General features: G+C 42.4%; 1 protein-coding gene across 1 annotated transcript; it reads left to right on the top strand.

Moving 5' to 3' along the window:
* The first annotated feature begins 89 nt into the window (after positions 1-89).
* otud7a (OTU deubiquitinase 7A) lies at positions 90-21,277 on the top strand. Its single transcript, XM_079568187.1, has 13 exons — positions 90-256; positions 4,381-4,503; positions 5,665-5,863; positions 6,465-6,653; positions 7,472-7,690; positions 8,360-8,461; positions 8,934-9,061; positions 9,237-9,349; positions 10,348-10,475; positions 11,195-11,344; positions 16,828-16,942; positions 18,116-18,200; positions 19,378-21,277. Exons 3-13 carry the CDS (start codon positions 5,734-5,736, stop codon positions 20,884-20,886), a joined length of 2,868 nt encoding a protein of 955 aa, XP_079424313.1. The 5' UTR covers positions 90-256; positions 4,381-4,503; positions 5,665-5,733; the 3' UTR covers positions 20,887-21,277.
* Positions 21,278-22,369: the final 1,092 nt, after the last annotated feature.

Genomic DNA, 22,369 nt, shown 5'->3' with positions numbered 1-22,369 from the left:
TGAAGAGTCTCAAAGTGGGTTAACTACCTGTTTCGCCCATGTGCGGCGCCCTCTGGCGGTGATGCGCAGCAGGTGCGTGCGATGCGTGTGCATGACGTCAGACGGCGGCGGAGGAGGCGGGGAGAGGTTCTGCTGCAGCGGAGAGAGACCTGACATGGGGCTGAGCAGCGCCAGACAGCCCGACAGGAATTAACGGGACACGGGCAGAAGCTTCCCCCCCCCCACGGACGATGGCAGCATGACCGGACACAGCACGGTAAGGAACCGACACGCGCCTTTTATCCTCCCCCCCGTGCGCACACCGACTGAGCGGCTCGTGTCCCGGATGAGAGAGACACAATAGAGCGCTCCCGCAGACAGGTGCACCTGCCTTTTATGCGAGTACGTGCCTCGATGGATCCAAATACACTTTTACGAGCGGATACCTTTGATTCCGAGATGAGGCCGAAGTGAAGGAGGCCACGCGCCGAGGCGTTATAGTGCGGGCTCCATCAGCGTCAGTCGGTCCCGGGCAGGAGACATGGATGGAGAATTTAAATGTACATGCTTAGTCACAGACCGTAGGAGCCCCACTAGCCTGGATAACACATCTGATCATCATTGGGGAAAAAGAAATAGCCTATTCAAAAGATATCAAGCCTGCCCCAGACAATAAACCGGTGGCTATGTGTCTTTATGATCTTCCGAATTAGGCCACTCATCATCCTGTGTGAAACATGTACCCGGCTTTAATTGATCTGAAGGCAGCGGAGTCCTTTTGTGTTAAATTAAGCCTCAACATCGCGAAACTAGCACAGCCCTGCTCCATTTCTTTTCCATACATTTGTGTCGGTGCTGGCCTCATTTAGCTATACTCTTACCTCCCAAACGAGTGGACAAGGCCTTCACTCATCCCTGTCTGCCCAGCCTGTCCTGAAACCAGTGCGTTAAGTTGCCTGGCTAAAGAAGGGCACTGGTCCCAGGATAAAAAATGATCTTGCAGTTGCACTTGTTTTTTTTTTTTGTTTTTTTTTCAGTCAGTGGCCAGGGGTTGCTCGATTGTGCCCCCCATTCAAAATAGATGGTTAATGAAAGCCTGCACAGTTGCCTTTACATGGGCTTGTTTGTGTAACTCAGTCTTTCATGCTGCGTGTGTAATGCAGAGTAAATAGGCCTTTGTTGTGATATTTCATTTCAATTCCCATGCACTTCACTGGGACGTGTTTGTAGATGTGTGCACACAGTTGTCACAGAGAGAACATCTGTCAGTGAGGGACGAATCTAGGATACGCTTAAGTTATTCATGATACAGTGTAATTGCATTGCTGAACTGCTATTGAAATGAACCTAATCGAGATGAAGATCGCAGCCTACACTTGACACCAGAAAGTTAAGCCTTGACTAAACAGGCTCAGTCGCTTTATGGTTGCAGACAGAGTGTGTGCGTTCCCATATTGAACACAGACATGGTCAAACATCACACAGTTTGATGGGAATTGCATTGAAAGAGCAAACACAAGCATTAAAGTCATCGTGCCGTGAATATACCAGGCACCAGAGCTGACCACAGAATGTTTGGGGGGGAGTGTGGCCTGCTCCCTGTGCCGTTAGCAGGGCTTCATGTGGACAGGTGAGGCGCAGGGGGTCAGGCTCGGCGACTGACTGTGGGGCAAAGATCGCACTGATGTGGACCGACTGATGCTGAATGACAAGCCGCTGCCCACAAGACACAGCCTCTGAACAAGCCATTGTTAAAAGAGGAGCTGGTGTAGTAGCCGTATTGTTACCACCTGCTATCACGCCATCTCAACATCACCAGGGCAGGTACTAAATAGCGAGTGCTACTTTTTGGGCATATTGCACCTAATTTACCATTTGAAATATCCTGTATTGCAGAATTAGGGCCCCAAATCTGATAGGTAAATGAGAGTGTGCTATGTGTGTGCTTGCTGATCTACTTTTACACATATACCACACATGTTGCACTGAGCAAAGGCTTGGTAAATGACCCCAACTGTGCAACTTTGAACAGTGTCCCATCAAAACTGCAGATTGAGTTGCGATTAGTTAAAACTTTCATTGTATTAATATATTGTCTTAAAAATATCCTGTTTTCTCTGAGTCTTATCATGTATAAAAATACATACTGCAGTTTTCATCCCTACAAATACATTTGACTTTTGTAGTGACTTGAGCTGTTCATATTTCAGTCTCTTTCAAACTGATCATGATTTTTTTGATGCATAATATGAACTGAGTCGTTAAAACATCAATTGTTTTGTATAGCCCAATATAAGGAGTTGCCTCACAGAAAAATATTTCCCTAAAATTGTTTTGTTATGTTGCATTATGAAACTGTACACTGAAATGTGTCCTTGTTACAAATGCTACTGTAAAAGCATAATTTTGAGTATATTATTTATGAGGCATCACTTTGAATCCCTGATTACTGAATACTGAAGACATGTTGAAATAAATGAAAACTGTTCCATCTGAGCAAACATAATTGCCTAATAATGAGTTGCTGCTAAAATAATCACTTGCAAGTATGAGCGTTGCCTACCTCCGCCTCATGTCTCGGGTCTCGTGTGAAAATGACTCACCGTGGAAACCAATATACTTCGCGAAATGTTGATTGAAGCTTCCAAAATCGAAATTAGATTTATTGTAATTGTTATGTTATGTAAACTCCCAGTTTCATCAGTTTATTTTCTTTTTTGTGTGTGTTATGGATGCTAAAATATTATGCCGTAATTCCCATAGTGCATTGCTGCAGCAGAAGATTAGCACAGTGTCAGTGGTGCTCGACAGTGCAAAGTAACATCGCACACAATCATGATAACTGTGTCTTTTGTTCAACATCATCCTCATGTGTTTATTACATAAGCATAAACGTGGTGAATAATGGATTTGAGTAAAGAGCTTTGAGGAGCTAAAGCACAATTAATCCATCCTTTGTCATTATCGTCTTCATCTTAGAAACACTTTCTCGGCAAGACATTGGCCTAAGTGTAGCCACATCTTTGGCTCCATGTGCCTTGTTTAGGTCAAAGTGTGTTCATTTGTACTCAATGTTTACACAATGTTACACGATGTTACACAATGTTACACAATGTTACCAAGATCAGAGGCACAAGCTGGTGGTTATAGTGTAAAAAAAAGTGCTTTCTGAAATAGGTCATTGTTTTTGTCATGTTTGCAAACCATCAGAAAAGAGACAGAAAAATCACTTTGTTGATTCAAATGTTTTTCCCCAATTTATTTCCTATTTTTTCAATTTTTTTCCTCCTATTTTTAACATTTTTCCCCCATTTTATTTTACAATTTTTACAATTTTTTGCCATGTTTTTCCTGAATTGTTTGTCTTCACATTTCTTGACATTGGCGATGCACTCAATATTGTACATTTGCATACCTTCCAAACAACTATTTCAATATTATCTTATCTCGTAGACGATATATTGCCCGGTACAGTTTTTAATAAATTCAAATCATTTCTCTGGTCTCGAGTGAATGAAAGCAATTGTTCACAGCAAACGCGAAACAATTTAAGTTAGTTATCTGGAAGGCAGACCTTTCGCTGTTCCTTATGGCTAATTCTCTCTTCTCCAAAGCGAGCTGAGTTTTCTGCTCGCCGTCGTCTTCGTATGGAGAGTGTGAGTTTGTGACCTGAATATAGCTGTGGGCGTACAGTGCAGTAACAGTCTCCGGGGCTGCTCTGGGAGGACACCCTCAACGGAAACTCCAGCTGCCTCTGCTGCTCTGTCTCTTAGGAATAACATGATGAATCTGCACAGGACAGGCCTTCCCTCCGCAACCCTCGTCTATAAGATCATGAAAACAACAGCAGCTTCTCTGTGTTGTTTGCATGTTCTCCCGTTGTCTGCGTAGGTTTGCTCTGGGTGCTTTGGTTTCCCCTTCATTACCCTTTTATACGATTATTGATAGTGTTTCTTTTAATCCATGAACTGAATAACCACGAACATCCCTAGTTCATAAACATACACGGTCCCAATCGGATCGGATAAACTATCTGTGTGCATAAATGACCTGGATAAGTCGTCGTTGAAGTTGTCTTGACTTCAAAACACAGAGGAGCGCCGGATCACCACACAAGTGCTTTTTATTTGGCCTCTTGAGAAGCAGACGAGCTGAATACGCAGAATAACTCAGATGTGCAGGAATGAAACAAAACACAAGTCCAGCAATAGAACATGGTTAAAAGCTCAGTCAGCAAAGTCAGATTCGCACAACGTAAGTCTTTTCAAAACAGCTCTTACAAAAATGTACTGTAATAACCTATCTCTCTTTTCCATGTAGTAGTACAGTAGGAAAATATGATTCTTTTTTAAATATATGTCATTTTAATCTGATTGCGTGTCCGCTTTGTGTGTGTTGCAGGGTTCTGTCAGTCCCCAGTGTGGTCCTGTCTGCTGAGGTCATGGACTAGCCCAGCCCTGGTCCGGACAGTGCTGTGGTCTTCAGATGGCCTCACGACAACAACACTCAGACGAAATACAGACAGTAGGTTTGATTTTGCATTACGACAGTTTTTTCTCCTATTTGTCCTGTGCAAACTATAGTGCACGTACCACATCATGACTGAGTGTAACTGGGTCAGTAAAACTTCCACTACTGTGTTGGTCTACATTCATAATGAGGAAAACTCTCTGGTACATGTGAGAAGTTACAATGACATGACGATTCTCTTCATTCACTGGTGCATTAAACGTGTCTGGTTACGTCATTTATCAGAATATGTGCTATATGACAATGTTTTTTTTATCAATCTCATGGACACATTGGGCGTTGACCTGCTCTTTATGTTTTATCAGTGGCTTTTTCTCAAAGGATCTTGTCAAGAATGTTTTTGCTTTTATCCACAAAAACACACCACTAGGATAATGAAAGACAAATCGTGGGGCAGTTTAATATGTGTCAATAGTTTTGTCATTGTTTTTCGTTGTAACAAATGAAATGTGTTTATTGAAATGATGCAGAAAGGATTGCTGTGTTTATGGACTGGAAGGACGTAGATCTCAGCTGTCGACTGACCTGAAAGTGCAGGCCCGCGCTGAGGCTGACTGTCGTCCTGTGTTTAGATCTAAACCAGTGGGTGTTGTTTTCCTCTGACAATGTGCTGAGCCGCGGCGTCTCCCACTCAGCCTCCACTGGAATGGAACACATGCAAGAGCTCATTCATTCCACAGGCCGGAGGAGGAGCACGTCTCAAACCGGGTGTTGTTTATTACACAACAAGGCAGCAGTTGTGATCGCTAAAATCTTAAAGTAGCATCATCATGTAAATCATAGTCATGTTGTCTTAAGACAACTGTCAGAAAACCAATATATGTTCACTTTAATACCAGCATTCTGGGGGAAAATAAGTCAGATTCACAGATATACTGTGAATTATTAAGGATGAATTTATTTTTAGGTTGAATTTAATGTGATGCTCAGAGCAGGGTGTCTGCCAGTTTGGCAGGTCCTGTTTGGACTGTGTTGGGCACAGTGTGCTCTGTTTTGGCTGCTCTTGAGTCACTGATTATAAACAAGTGATTTTTGTTTTGTTTTTTAGTTTATGTATACTATGTGTGTTTGTTGTTCTTCATTAATTGTATACATTCATGGTTGTTGTAATTCTGTGTTTCTTAATTATACATTTCCTCCTTTGCTTTGTTGCAGATGAGAACGTGAAGGCTGGCATCCACCAAGGCCTCCGCTGCGCCCTGGCCGGCGCTCACACATGGTCACATGACACATGGTCACATGACTCATGGTCACATGACTCATGATCACATGACCCTGGACATGGACGCAGTCCTGTCAGACTTCGTCCGGTCCACAGGGGCAGAGCCAGGTCTGGCCAGAGACCTGCTGGAGGGTAAAGGCCCACACTAACCACATGGTCAGGACACTCATACAGGACCTACAGGCTCCATCCATTATCAACATATGAAGACTAAAGTGATGCTCTTCTGGTGTCTCACTATGGGTCCATTAACTGTCCATTATCTGGACTCTCTCGTTACACTCGTCCATTCAGATGCATGCACTGGAAGCATTTATGGACAATGTTCATAAGAACATCAACATTAATGAGATTAACCAGACATTGTCTCACTGCAGCACTGCACATTTCCAGGAATCACCATCTGACTGTGGACGTTTTTTTGTTGAGTTAGAATGCAAGTCTTTAAAAGACTTTTCTAAACTCACTCATGTATCAGTCTACATTAAGGATGAGTACATGAGTACCTATTCTACATTAAACCAAATAATAGTTCCGAAATTATATATTTGTACATAGTATTTCTTAGCTCTTTCAGTCATCACAAACTGCTATCAAACTCTGTATTTATTATTTTATTTAGTGCCTGTTTCTGATGTTGTTTTGTTCAGAGGCATCTTAGTGTTACTGCAAACCTAAAACCTGTATCAAAAAAAATGTCTTCATGAAAATTAATTCATTTTATTTTGCTCAGGGAAAAACTGGGACCTCAGCGCAGCCCTGAATGACTATGAGGAGCTCAGGCAGGTCCACACTGCCAACCTGCCCCAGGCCTTCAATGAAGGGCGCTACTACAAGTCCCCCCAGGAGAGCCGGGACACCCCCACTCACGTCAGCAAGAGCGAGCGGACCAGCACACACAAGCAGGAGGACAGTGCACAAGGTACAGGCAGCACTCAGGGGGTGTCAGCCAAACAGAGGCATGGAGTTGTTTCTACTTTGAATATGGACGTGGGCGTACAATAGGCTTAAATCCCACGCCTGCAATGGTTGCAGTATATAAGCTATTTTGAACGCAGCAATAAAATGTTCAAAACACATTTCCATGTCCAGATACACACAAATACAGATAATAGAGCAACTACCTTCATTAAAAGCATTGGTTGTCTATGTTCAATTATTCATGTTGTTTGATCTGTGAACGTTGTGGTTGAGTTGAGCATAAGAGTACAGGCACAGTGCCATAGCCTGGTCTCTATTTACTTTATCACACTGGAGCAACATTCAACTTAGTTTAAATAAACATAAGTGCTGATCTGGCTTTTAAAGGGGACATCTGAGCAGTCCAGAATTATCATGGGGTAAGAGAGTGGTGTTAGTTGAACAAAAACAAGAAGAAATCTCAAAAATTTGGCAATTTATATGTTTTTAACAATTATGGGTCACACTTTGTTTCACCGAAGTGTAAGGATTTTTGTTTTTTATGTGTGTTCTGTATGATTTGTTATGTTTATGTTTATCTTTGTGGGCCCTACTAACAATAGTCTTGATAATTAGAAGTGTGGTTAGGGTAATTACATGAAATAGGACTGTAAATGCATTATCCCTCATTGATCTGATTTCCATTCTGTTTTTACTGTGCTGTGAAGTAAAGAACAACCATTAATCAATATCAACAACAGTTTTTGTTCATAATCTGTGATGTTACTAGGTGGCGCATTATTAGGCAGACCCAGCTCACTATTTGTTTCTTTTTCACAGAGAAGCGCCTGTCCCGGGGCATCTCCCACGCCAGCTCGGCCATCGTGTCCCTGGCCCGCCTGCAGGTGGCGTCAGAGTGCACCAGTGAGCAGTTCCCTCTGGACATGCCCATCTACACCTTCCAGCTGCCGGACCTGAGCGTGTACAGCGAGGACTTCCGCAGCTTCATCGAGAGGGACCTGATCGAGCAGTCCACCATGATGGCACTGGAGCAAGCAGGTCAATACTCCACTATCCCTCCGCCATCTGAAACGCACGTAATCAGATACATATACTTCGAAACTGTAAGTGAGAAGGAGAGGCTTTGTGCGTAAAAGCAGCTACACGCACTTGGGCCAAACGATTATTGAAAAAATATCCAGTTACAATTTTTCTGAGTACGATGCAGTTCATAGTGCACATCATGAACACAGCAGAACATTTGAGAGAAATACTTAAGGCCCTACATCTGATTTTCTTTTTTCTTTTCACAAACAATGATGGAGGGAGCATTTACTATTGTGGTTCAAACTCATTCTAATGCATTTCCACCATCCCAATTCTCCTCAATACTGACACATTGATGTGAACAACAACAACTAGGCCTGCTAGTTTATGATCAGACACAGGGCCTTTAACCACTAAACTTGTTCAAGAATCAATACAAGGACGTGTGTTAGCGGAGTATTATTGCATTATGAAAGTTGATATTTGTGTGTATTTGACCTTGTAGTGACCCAGCAGCTGTATAAGCAGCTTTAATAAGACCCTATGGAGACGGAATATTTCGTTCTCCTCAGAGGGCATTGTATTATAGCTGCTTTTGCGATTTGCTAATTTTGACCCATTTATCTGGCCCATTCTTTTGTTTTAGTGTTTGAAATGTTTAATTCCTTTTCTTTTGAGCAGGTCGTTTGAACTGGTGGTCCACCATGTGCACGAGCTGTAAGAAGTTACTTCCGCTGGCCACAACTGGAGATGGGAATTGCCTCTTGCATGCTGCCTCTCTGGGTGAGCTCTCATCCATACCACACTCAAGCAACCATAAGGGTCACATGCCAAATATGACTCACTGAGAGAAAAAGATTTGGGGACCACTGGTTAAGTCTGTAACACTCCACACTCAAGCAAGGAAAACCAAACAGTGGAAGTGGCTGCATCGTTCTTCCCCATTCTATTCTGTTGCATGCTAATTGCCTAAACCACTTTATATCTGTAGCATCTATTCTCTGCCTTAAATCTACACAGACTTGAGTGCTTACCATGAGTATGCTTTGAGTTGTTCACTGCAGGGTTTTGAGATTATATATTCATGCTCTGTGTCCCACGAGACAGCAGACCTTCAGACCTTCCCTGGGCTCTCACTGAAGCTCACATAATGTGATCCGACAGTCGACCAGGGCGTTTTAATGAGAGCGCCAACTTTCCTGCAGCCTGTTCATGTTGTGTCCAGCAGGGCACTGACTGACGCTGTGTGTTTCAGGGATGTGGGGGTTCCACGACAGAGACCTGATGCTGAGGAAGTCTCTGTACACCATGATGAAGAGCGGAGCTGAGCGGGACGCCCTCAAGAGAAGGTGGCGGTGGCAGCAGACGCAACAGAACAAGGAGGTCAGTAACATGTGGTACCTTACATTGATCACCTCTATCCACAGGTTTTAAATGTTATGAAGTTTGGGCCGTTGTCATACCAATAAACAATTCCATCGATGTTCTTGAGTGATGAAAGATCAGCATGTCGTTATTTCTGTGACTAAGATTACCTTGTATGCTTCTGTGAGCACAGTCAGGGCTGGTGTACACTGAAGAGGAGTGGGAGAGAGAGTGGAACGAGTTACTGAAGCTGGCCTCCAGCGAGCCACGCACTCACCTCAGCAAGAACGGCAACACCAGCGGAGGGTGAGACTGAGCGTCATACGAGCAGGCAGCCGCCTACAGTGTACACATATCCCATTACTGTAATGTGCAACTCAGAGTACAACCAAACCGATTCATCACTGCTCTGTCGCATGAAATTCAATGAGAGTTAAATAGATGAATGTACACTAGGCTCAGGAAGTATTTTTTCTTCATTCCTGACGTTTTAGATTATTCAGTGTAGAATTACAAAATACATTTCAGTGTCTGTTTCACGGTTTGTGAAGGTCACAGTTGCAAACTATATTATTTGAAGTGCTTGCTAGTGTAAGGAGTTAATTCTGAGCTCGCACAAACATATCTGGCCTCTGTGTTTTTAGTGGTAGTATCGCACAGTGTTTAATGTTTTTGCGTTCTTGTTTAATTCTCGGTTCGGTTTGGCCTCAGCCCGTTTCTTCGCCTGTGCTCGAAGTGTCTGTGAGATTCGCTTGTTTCTGATCCTCCTACACACACGTACTGCACCTCGCTGTTTCCACTTTCGCTCTCAAACAGACTTAAGTACAGAAGGCAGTTCAATGTTAGTATATTTGCTTTCGCTTCTCACATTAGGCGTTGTGGTTGCAGGAGGTTATCCTTGTAACATTGGGGTTAGTCTCAGCTACTTCCAGGGCCAGCGAGGGAAGGGACCATTCGCTCTCATAATTCATCCTTAGAGATTACCTCGTAAGAACCCCCATAACAGGGCACACAGACTCCAACAGATTTATTTCCCCCTGCAATACACGCACCAAGAGAGGGGTTAGACAAGATTGGGTATGTAAGTTTGCCTGGTGGTGGGCCGATTGTTCTAGAAATTGACATTAATAGACCTTGAAGTCGCTCTTGGGTGTAATTTTTGGAGCTGGATTTGGCTCACAGGCCTGACATTGCCTACCTTTGGCCTAAGAGTTAGTTTGCAGCCTGCATGGCAAATTGCCTGCCTCAGCTCTGGCTTTGCTGAATTTGCCTCTGCCCTGTTGTAAGGCTGTTGTCTCGCTCAGGGTGGATAACTCGGAGGACCCGGTGTACGAGAGCCTGGAGGAGTTCCATGTGTTTGTGCTGGCCCATGTGCTGCGCAGGCCCATCGTGGTGGTGGCCGACACCATGCTCCGCGACTCAGGAGGGGAAGGTACCAGCATATATTTAGAGTGACAGTAATTAGAAGCACCGCACATACTTGTACAATGTGAGTCCATACTATATATATAACACCTGCCATTCCATACCAGCTTTACAAAGTATGAACAGCAGGTGGCGTTAAAAAAATGCGACCCAATGTCAGGCTTCAGACATTTTCAGGCCCTAGTGCAGACGGCATTCCTTCAGCTTGCTCACAAAAACAACAAATAATGATTCTTTTTTACAGAATAAACAGGGCCTTATTTACAAGCACATGTGAAAAATAAAGTGGTGCAAAAACAGGTGCAATTGTGATTTTTGTCTCTCAATAATATGAACAATTTCTAAAGTAAATTAGACGCTGCACGCTAGTTAGTACCTGGCGTAGTGAATCAGGCCCTAAGTGTAACTAAGTGTACAGTTTAGGCAGCCCTTTGCAGTTTTTAGCCCAGTCTTCATTACTCTCAAGCTGAATTGTTTGTTTTCCTCTGTTTGAAGTGTATGAAGACTATAATTGCAATATATTTTAAGTCTTGTTTGTGCTGGGACATTGTGAACTGAGTTGGCTGTATCCAATCCTTCAAACTGTGGGCCTCTCATTTTACATGTTGATCTTAAACTAAACCCAATGATTTGTAGTCTTACCTGCTCAGTTGTTAAAATTGTGTTTATATCTCTAACTATCCCTAACCTTTTTTCCAACAATAACCTGAATGTCCTCTGCCCCAGCATTTGCTCCCATCCCGTTTGGAGGGCTGTATCTGCCCCTGGAGGTGCCCCCCAGCCGCTGCCACTGCTCCCCCCTGGTCCTGGCCTACGATCAGGCCCACTTCTCCGCCCTGGTGTCTATGGAGCAGAGGGACCAGCAGCGAGAGCAAGGTAAGCTCCTTTGTAATCTTACAGGGTTGCACAGTGTCTGTATGTTGGAGTATGAATGAGAGCGTGCATGGGTGAGTGGTTCCTTGATGTAAAGTTCTATGGGTAAAAGCACTATATAGGTTGAGACCATTGATCATTTTCCATCTACAGACATGAACATGTATGTGACTGACATATGTGCGTGCAGTATACTTATGACTGCATGTCACAAGGCAGTTTGTGGCACCTGTTGTCTCTACTTGACTTCCTTTGACACATGGCTGCTAGAAATCAGAGGCCAAACACTTCCAAGAGTATCAGAACATTTTAACATTCAGTGCAGTTGTAATTTATTGGGCATTTTACTAGTTTTAAGTTACTGCGCTCCAGCTCCAGACTCGCTCCCTTCCTTCTCTGTCATGGAAAGAGTTTCATATATGGTTTTGGATTTGAGGATTTGCTAGTCAAGTGATTTTTTTTACTAACCATTAGGCCAGGGATGTCAAACAGGCGGTCCGCCAGATGATTTAATCCGGCCCTTGCCCTGTAGAGCATAAATTCCAGAGTATGTCCCAAAAAGCCCATTCCTGTGTGGAGTTGTGAATTTTTAAAGAATAACCAGAGTGCTTATTCCAGCCACTAGGGGGCAGCTTAAAATTTAAAAAAAGGAAAGATTTTCACCCGTGTCCAGCAGAGGGCACTGATATAATAATAGATCAGGATATGAACAGCATATTATAGCCATGTGGTAAACTGACAGTCTGCCCCCTTGGCGGCTGTGGCTTCAATAACAGCTTATGACCACCAAGTGTGGAGTGAATGAATAATTACCAAAATGTAGCACTTTGAGAAACTTGTAACACAGGCTTGTAAAGTGCAATACAAGTGTAAGCTGTTGTTATTGATTAGGCTTTGACCAAATCACATCTTATTATTATTTATTGCAAAAAAGTATTTTCCTGTTTACATTACATGTGGCCCGCGACCTGGCGTGGGAGCTGAATTGACACCCAGGCATTAGGCTATAAATCACACATTTTACCTGCTCCAACACGCAGACATTTTTTTTACTCGTGTGAACTCTCAAAAAGCAGCTTAACTGCCTTAATTTCCACAAGATCTGGTCACCCTGCTTTGACTAATCTTTTCTTGCGGTCTGTGAGGCCAATCAGAGTATTAAAACTTGCAAAATGTGCAAATGTGCATAAAAAATGTTAATGGTGCTCTTCAAACTTTTTACACCAAGTCCCACCTCGTAAATCAGTAGACCTAAGTACCAGCAGGCTTAGTCTGGGTCTGAGCATAGTCAAAATAGACCTGAATTGGACTAAACTGGGTGTGAACCATGAATAAATCACTAAAACACTTCACCTAAATGCATTTCAAAAGCAAAGATTATCTCTAATTAACATGAATAAAGTCTGAAATTGCAGATGAGCCGCCTAAAAGGCCCCAGTACAACATGTGGCGCATCTACCAACAATATTGCAGCACAATGTTGTGTAAGCTAAATACCGTGCAGTGGTAGAGCTTGCTTTCGTCCAGAAGGTGGCGCCTCAGCCCTTGCTACATCAGAGCAGTTCAGACAGTGCAGCTCAGGCCGGTACACTGTGTGCTGCTGAGATGGGATCAGGACGTTCAGGAGCATGTGCTGTGAGCTGTTCAGGAGACAAGAACCCTGTGTCCATCTGTTCATCCGGAGAGGAAACCAATACACACTGGAGTTTTATTTAAAGAACTCCAGCTAGTCTAATAGAGTAATCAATAGTAATAACACTAATTAATTTCATGTGTAACCTCAAGGTTACACATGAAAGACCCATGTATGTTCGTTAACATGCACTGTCCCGACCAAATAAACCAATAAATAAAATAAATAAGGTCAACGGTTAATGTATTTATGGCATTGGTTGTAAATGAGGGCAGATCTGCGTACCTTTCTGTATCTGGTCTATTAAGATTTCCTATTTTATGAAGACATTTTTGTATCCATTTTTGTCGCAGAACAATTTCTCCACATAAATGTCAGCTTCTTACATCGACCCCAAAAGTGCTCTGGTTTGCTTAGTTTATGTAACCTCTCAGTCATAAAGAAGTTTCCATCGTGGACAAAGGTTCTCGAGCTGTCTTCTGTACTGGGTTGTTGTAACATTGAGGACGTTTCACCTCTACAGCTGTATGTATTCAGACTAATCTAGTAGGGAGGAGTTTGTATTGTTAATGGTTTCACTCATCTTTGTTCTAACAAGCTGTAGCTCTCAACCTGTTTGATATACTGTATTGCAAATACTTAGGTGAACATAGTGAAGTTTTAAGAGGAAACTCAAGTGGCAGCCTGTGTGTCCAAGACAGATTTGTTTTGGGATAAATTAAGAGATCTTCTATCTTGAATCCTGAACTCATCTTCTATAATTATGTTGAAATATCACCTCATTTATAAACTCTCCAGGGTAAACTCCACCTAAGTTGCATAGTTACCCAAGAGTCTTCGAAGCATAAGGATTCTCTCTCATTTTTGTTACGTAAAAGTATCCCGCGGGGTAAAATAAAAGGGGGAGGAGACCTGCTCTATTGTATAGTGAGTACCAGTATAAACAACTCTGTCCCACTATCTGTTGGGTTAAATGTCTATTGTTTTATTTTTAACTTTTTATTTATGAACATAAACAAGTTTCATAAGTTTTATATTTTCTACAATAGATGTAAAAAGATTCAGTGTGGGTGGCTGTTTCTTTAACCAACATTGTGTTATGGCCTTCTTGGCTGATGCCACAAAGATTATCAAAAGGTAAACTTCATCTGCAGTCAGCTCATCAGGAAGGCATCCCAGATATAACAGATTGAAAGAGCAGTTGATGCAAAAGCCCAATGTTTGGTTAATTGTCTTTTGTCATGGCCTTGACTATGTCTTAGACTCATTAGGTTGACTTTGGCCGACCATCATGTGTCCTTTGAAACAAAACTGACATAATTTAAAGGCCACCATCGGCACACGGCTGTGGTCCTTCGCGAGCAGACTATCTAGCTACATAGTCTGCTGTAAAAACGTAAGATTTCATGACACAAAGTAGAGTCAGGAACAGGGATATGGTTAACTTTAGGAAAGGAAAAGGACTTTATGTGTAGCGCCTTTCACAGACATGGTCACAAAGCACTTTACTTGGGGTTTGGGTTACGGTTACTCATATTTTCAGACAAACCAACTCATAGATCTATCTTAAATCACAGCAGACCGTCCCTACTCCCTTCTGAGCAGACTATCTTGCACTAACGCGGCTGAAACCACAAAACTGTGGTTGGGCTTGTTTCTCGTCTCTGTTAAAGACAGCTTATCTCATCAGAGTAAGTGGCTCAAAAGGGCACATGATGACTTTACATACAGCAGTATTTTCTTATAGGGAAAAATATGAGGGGAAAAACTTGAGGCATGATTTTACATTGCAGAATCCAGATAGGTTTGTATATTATTACTAGGGGAAGTAGCAGTTGCTGTTGTAGTGGTAGTGACAGTAAGGCCTAATATGACGGTATGCTACTTTACTGCTATAATCACATGATTATTCAATGGCCTTTCCTTTAAATGCAGCTCTATGCTCAACCACAGACTCTTTTTCTCAACTCCTCCTCCTCTTGGTTAGTCTTGTCGGGTCCCGAATGAGTGACAGGGGAATTTAGCCAATAAAAGTGAAGGGTGAACCTTCAAAAGCCGCGGTTGGCTTTACTTTGAGGCACTATAACGTGGTGTGACTCATGTAGCACTGAGCTGCTAAGTTTGCATTAGTAAAAAATGACTAAAATCCTTAGCAGCCGTAGAGCATGGAGCTGCAATCTTCTCCCAGCTGCTGACTGACTGTGAGTGACAACCGTTGGAGAGAGGCATTTATCACTGAGCACTCACAGGCTGACGGATGATTCATGACGACTGTTGCTTATATTTAGATGCAATTATTGTCTGCCCTTGACTATTATCGTCAACCTTGAAAAATATGTGCAAAGAAGGGTGTATATAAATGTTAGCTATTTTAAAATGTGTATCTGTTGTCAAATGCTGTCACAGAGGAAAAGCGATTGTGAACTGAAAAGAGTTTTAAACATGAAAAACAAGAAGCATCCTGCTGATTCGTGTTGTTATTTTAGGAAATATGCTAGGAAATGTACTAATCAGGATATTCCACTATCATGCAAATGCACTCTGGAGAAAGGTTCCTGTTGCTAAAACGTTGAGGTCTGAAAGTCTCCAAAACTGAAATACAAAGACATTACCATAGTTTTTACTAGACGCATCGATTTTGGATTTGGATTTGCCATTTATGTTTCAGAGACTAGATTCAGTTCACAGCGGCCATTTTGAACAGGTCTGGACTAGTATTAACGTTTGAAATTAAAGCAGTACTAACTTGTTTACCTTAATGAATCCTTTCTGTAGTCCCTCTGGGGGTAATACAAGTGTTAATGGGATGAGTGGAGGGTCACCACAATTGCAACTTTGCTGCCTACGAGTCGGAGGCGCTAACAGGCAAATCTAACTGTGGGCTAGCGCCACTTAAACAGTATTTACAGCCAAGTTTGAGTGAAAAAAAATCTCCATTGTGTAATTGGATGTACAATATCCCTCTTTCCCTTCTTCTTTTCTGTCAGCGTAGTATTTACTCTCTTGGACAATTAATGAGTAAAAAAACGCAACATGCTACGACACCTGCACCTTGCGCTTATGGCCTCTAGGGGCATGAGATACTTAGTTCTGCTTTAATGTTGAGAATGAAATTAAGACTGAAATCTGAAAAAAAAACACAAAAATGACATGCATTGAGTGGATATTTATGGTTTATGGTTTTGATTCCGTACTAGAGGTCAATCGACATGGCTTTTTCTCAGGCCGAAGTCGATTCTAAATGGCCGATGTCGATATGCACTGCAGATTTTTTGTCTATAATCGTGTATGATGCTTCTAAACTGTAAAATGTGTCAGTGTTGCCTGTGACAGCAGTGGACGATTTATTAGACATAGAGGGTGGATTTATTGAGAACATTCATGTTTAGAAGGCATTTTGAAGGAAGCTCATTTTCACAACGAGAAGTCTCTATCACTTTCGGTTTCGGAGATATTGTTGTGGCAGCCATATTGTAAAATACCCAAATATCGACCCGATATATCCTCGACCTGCATTTTGTACTACCTAAATAGCAGAAACCAAAGTGTGATTTAGATTTAATTGCTTTATCAGTCCGAGTATGTATTGTAAAGCAGTTCACTGGTAAAGTGGTTGGTGCGTGTGTCCTGTTCACTCAGACAAGGGTAGGACAAAGCGTTCCCAACTGCCTCTAACCCAGAAATTCCAGGCCATAGAAAAATGTCTTAAGCTTCTTTACAATTCAGTGAAGATTGTCAATGAAAGAAGTCTAATTTGAGTGCTTAACCGAGCTATGGATTTACTGTATTCATTTCAAACGAAGAAGTAACTTGACAAAACTAACCATGTGATGATAATCTGCTCTTGTTCCAGCTGTTATCCCTCTGACCGACTCCGAACACAAGCTGCTGGCGCTCCATTTTGCCGTTGACCCTGGGAAAGACTGGGAGTGGGGGAGGGACGACAATGATAATGCCAAGCTCGCCAAGTAAGGCCAATACGGCACATGACTGAATAACCATATACTCAGGGCTGTGAAAGAGAGTTACGACATCTCCACTGACTGCATTCTGAGCATGGCTTATGTTCTCTGTCAGATTACGTCAAACTCCACATACGCATGGGTACTTAAATCATGTGAGCATTTTTATAATGGACGATCCGTGGCTTTTAAGAATTTAAGAACAGAACTGCTGCTATAGCAAACATTTCAAAATATACAGTATATACATACATATATATATATATATATATATATATATATATATATATATATATCATTATTATAGTATATATATATATATATATATATATATATATATATATATATATATATATATATATATATATATATATATATATATATATATATATATATATATATATATAGTATTACTGCTCAATCTACAGTCTTCAAAATGTAGTCCATAACAGGAATAAGGCATGTGACTAAAACCAATGAATGCAAATTCTTAGGATCGTGCAAGTATAAACATGCGATGTGAAATTTATATTTTTAGCATTTCCACCAGTTGCATTAATTTATTTACCCATGCAAGCAAACATACGGTTTGTGTGTAGCTATTTCATCTAACAAACACATGTTTTTCTCTCATTCATAGATCTTATAATATAGTTACATTATGGATACAGAACCAAGCAACTGATGCAAAACCCACACCCACTGCACTAACATATCTGATAGCTATAAAAGGACATTCATATCATAATATGTTAAATGCAGGATGCTTTAAAAGTAAGTATTTATTTTGACAATTATTGTTTGTATGCATTAAATAACAATACCATATTGTGCAAGGACGTAGGTTTGGTGTGAGCTTTGATAGGGACACTAAACTTACTATTATAATTACAATCTTGATTGATTTTGATCATTGGACTTTATATTCTAGCCGTCTAGTAATGCTCCTCTTCTTTATGTATAAAGTTAAATGTGTCTCTGTGAAAGGTTGCACGATGGCATGGATCTTTACATCTTTACTTGGTGGGATAGTTTGGTCGCCTTGAAATATTGGTGAAATATACACTCATATCTTGCTATTTTTTTTAAGTCAACCACTCAAAGATGACTCATACAATTGTTCGCTTCATGACTGATTAACAGTTGCCTGTTGGTAACTGACCTTGTGTTTGTGCGCAGACTCATCCTGTCTCTGGAAGCCAAACTAAACCTGCTGCACAACTACATGAATGTAACGTGGATTCGGATTCCCTCAGAAACCAGGGTAACTTTCCACACACATGTGTTAGTTTAGTCATGGATCATTCAGCTGCGAAAAGCTCCATAGTCATTGTTATGTCAACCACATGCTTTACATCTTCATCTGTGCTATGGAGGGAAGTTATTGTGGTCAGCAATCCAAGTGAGAATTGAAAGGCCTAAATGACATTACGCTGTAAAGCTCCTTTACATATTTGCTTGCCTTGAAAATAGAGTAAATGTATTGTTGGTCTTGTAAAGTATGTTTTAAAAGCCACTGCTATATTGTAATTGATTAAGACACGTAAAAAGCACTGGTTGTGTGGTGGATGTTTGTAATTAACTCATGCAGAAAAAATTGTCAAATGTACATCAACATTCCTGCACATGAATAATCAATATGCCCAGAAGTTTGTGACAGCTAGAAACAAGTTGGGGCTTATTCCTCTCCCTTTGTCATGTACATGAGCTTTAATAGGAATTGCTCATCATAGCTATTATATTGTTATAACTGTAATGTGTAACTTATTTTTAAAGGTTTTAAAGTAACATTGTGTAAATCTATGACATTCTCAATCTGGAAAAAAAAATAATGTCATTTTCATGATCACAACATTGGATACTTCAACTGGAGAACTTAAAGGGACTAGATGGAAGTTGACATTTTATACTCGCTACTGCCACCTCAGGTCTTGTGCGTAACTGCAGTTTCTATATTAAGCTTGTGTAGGACGGCACTTTGGACCGGAATTAACACTTTTTTGAGTGACAGTGCAGGATTTTAGAGGCAGTTGTGGTGAACAGGTTTGGGTTCACCACACATTAGGACATTGCTGGAACAAGTAGGGGGAGGAAAATGCATAATTTTTACATTTTTGAACTTCTTCTAGCCCCTTTAAATAATTCTACCAGCATATCCTGTTTTATGAAATATACAATAATGTTCTTTTTATCAGATCAGTTTGGTTTTGTTCGGTCTGCAGTAAAGATAACCCATCATCTAATTTTATTATAATAATAATAGTGTTGCACGGTATTTTGAAACATATATATGGCGACCCCTTATTTAAGACAGTTATGTTAATATCTCTCGTGGGTTTACTTGACTTTGTAGTAAAAAGACATGACCACCTCAGAAGGCTTGGCTACAATCCACAGCCTATTTAAGAAACACTCTTTAATTCATATTTGGATTTCTACAGGCTCCGCTGGCCCAGCCAGAGTCACCCACGGCCTCCGCCGGTGAGGACGTCCAGTCTCTGGCTGAGTCCATGGAATCTGACCGAGAGTCTGTGGGCAGCAATTCCAACATCAACATGGTCAAACCCACCAAAGAGAAGGACAAGCAGCGCAAAGAGAAAGACAAGAGCCGCACCGACTCGGTAGCCAACAAACTGGGCAGCTTCAGCAAAACATTGGGAATCAAGCTGAAGAAGAACATGGGAGGTCTGGGGGGGCTCGTGCACGGCAAAATGAACAAATCCAGTTTATCCTCAGGTCGCAACGGTGAGAACGGAGCGGAAAAAACGTCTAAGAAAAAGGAGTCTAAGTCAAGTAAAGGAAGCAAAGATGAGTCCGGCCAGTCGGCGAGCTCCACATCATCAGAGAAGGCTACAAGCCCCTCCCCGACAGACCGGCCCTCGAGCTCTTCCCCCACGGACAGACAGGACAGTTCCGGGCGGAGCTCCGGGGACAAGAGCCTGGACAACTGGAAGTACAGCACGGACGTCAAGCTCAGCCTCAACATACTGCGGGCGGCCATGCAGGGAGAGCGCAAATTCATCTTCGCCGCGCTCCTCCTCACCAGCCACCGGCACCAGTTCCACGAGGAGATGATCAGCTACTACCTGACCAACGCCCAAGAACGCTTCAGCCAGGAGCAGGAGCAGAAGAGGAAGGAGGCCGAGAGGAAGCCCCCGACCACCAGCGAACCGGCGGGTAAGAAGCCCGAGCACGAGAGCGTCTTCCAGAGGGAGCGTTCGGACAGCTCACCTCCAGAAAGCTGCTCCCCCGTCCTGCCCCACAGCACCTACTCCACACAGCCGGCTCTGGCGCTAAAGACCCAGGGCAGGAACAGTCCGATCCCAGCCACTGCCCTCGCCACGGTCCCTCCTCTCACCCCGCCTATAGTCCCCCATCACGTCACGCACCCTGCCCCGGCACCTTACTCCTCCCCAAGTATTGGTGCTAAAAAACTAGGGCCCATCCCCGTGTCAGCTCACTACAGCCATACTCCCCCCATCCAGCGGCACAGCGTCATACACTTACAAGATGTCAACCTACAATCATCCATCTTCCACGACGAGCCCTACAAGCCGTTGGTGGGTACGCTCAAGACGTGCGCCACCTACCCCCAACAGAACCGCTCTCTGTCCTCCCAAAGCTACAGCCCCGCTCGCTTGTCGGGGATCCGCACTGTTAACACCATGGAGACGCTGTCCTACGGGCTGTCCCACACCTACACAAACGGCTTCGACGCGGGGGACATTCAGGACTGTCTGGAGTTCGCCGATGAGGACAACACCTCCCACACTTGGCTCAACCAAGACAAGAACAAAGTGCGCGGCACCGGGAGCCCCCTGTACTGCTTTCAACAACGCCGCTGCAAAAGGGAGAACTGCTCCTTCTACGGCCGCCCCGAGACGGACAACTACTGCTCCTACTGCTACAGGGAGGAGCTGAGGCGCCGGGAGAGGGAGAGGCTCGCATAGCCATCACCGACACTCGCAGCCTGGCCAGCCAATCACACACTAAGCTTGTCTGTTCACTTACTACCATACTTACTACCAAGCTCCCTTTTTATACTATATTTTATACAAACCTTTTAAACATGTTTGCTCAATACCTGAATTAGTTTGTGTTTATTCACGCACAGCAAGACTAGTCTGTATGAGGACATCACCTCCTTCTGAGCAGATAGAAAGCGCTTGGTTTCAACACTAGATAGGCACCAGGAAGGGCTCTAGTTAATTCATACACTGCAAAAAGTAAATATCAAGCATTGGAGGAAATGTATCTTGTTTTGAGCGGTTTTCACTCATTTCGACTTTTTGTCTGATCTGACCAAGTTTGCTCTTTTAATGACATTTAAAAGTAGTTTTGAGGTCATCTGGCTTGAACTAAGAAATAAAATAACCAATGGGATAAGACTTTTCTTACCCCATTCGCAAAGAAAATGACCTGAATTGAAGACGAAACGTATTTTCCGGACTATGAGTCGCTCGCACCAGCCAAAAAATGCTAAATGAAGAAGAAAAAATGTATATAAGTTGCTCCGGAGTATAAGTCACACCAGCCTTGCCAACTACCTGGGCATGCTGGCATAACTGCACCGTTGACAAGCCTCTCCCGGCAGCACGTGGTTCAAGCACCCATTTGCAAACTCTTTCCTCTGGCTTTGGCCATCTAGTTTTAGATGGCTTTTTGCCAGTCCCTCACAAGTTTCTCGCTCCAAACTGTCTTTCTGCTGGTCGATTACTCTTTTTTTAAATCTTCAGTGGTACAAGAATAGCAGATACTGATACAAAAGCCATGAGTGCCCTCTAGCAGCTGTCAATGTGAAAAAAACATTGTGGGATTATATATGGTAAATGGACTCAATTTACATAGCGCCTTTCTACCTTTATCAGGCCCAAAGCGCTTTACAATAAGGAACCAGTCACTCATTCACACTCTCATTCACAAGTAAGGTGAAGTGTCTTGCCCAAGGTCTCAACGACCGTGTGCATTTTGCGGGGGCTGGGTTTCGAAACCCACGACCTTCCGATCACAAGACGACCAGCTCTACCAACTGCGCCACCGTTGTTGATATATAAGTCGCACCTGAGTATAAGTCGCACCCCCAGCCAAACTATGAAAAAAAGGGTGACTTATAGTCCGGAAAATACGATATTGAAATGAGTCAGAAACATCTCAGAACAAGTGAAATAATCTCGGTCAAAGGCCCAAATACATGTTCACCAGTCAAAACAACTCAAATTTGGATTATTATTTATATTTAAACTAATCTTGTTAATTACTTTTTGCAGTGTAAACTCTTAACCATTCTTTAAATTTACTTCACTATGAAGCATCTTCATGTTGCCAATAACAGTATTTGTACTGAGATATTGTTGATGTTATAATACCATAGCAGAGGAGCCCAAAGGTTTAAAGCCCTGAATAAAAATAATTATATATGATTATTTGTTAGTG

Source organism: Gobius niger, assembly GCF_951799975.1.
Source record: "Gobius niger genome assembly, chromosome: 12".
Lineage (NCBI taxonomy): Eukaryota > Metazoa > Chordata > Actinopteri > Gobiiformes > Gobiidae > Gobius > Gobius niger.
Note: the sequence above shows the minus strand (reverse complement) of the source record. Positions and strands in the feature narration are given on the sequence as shown.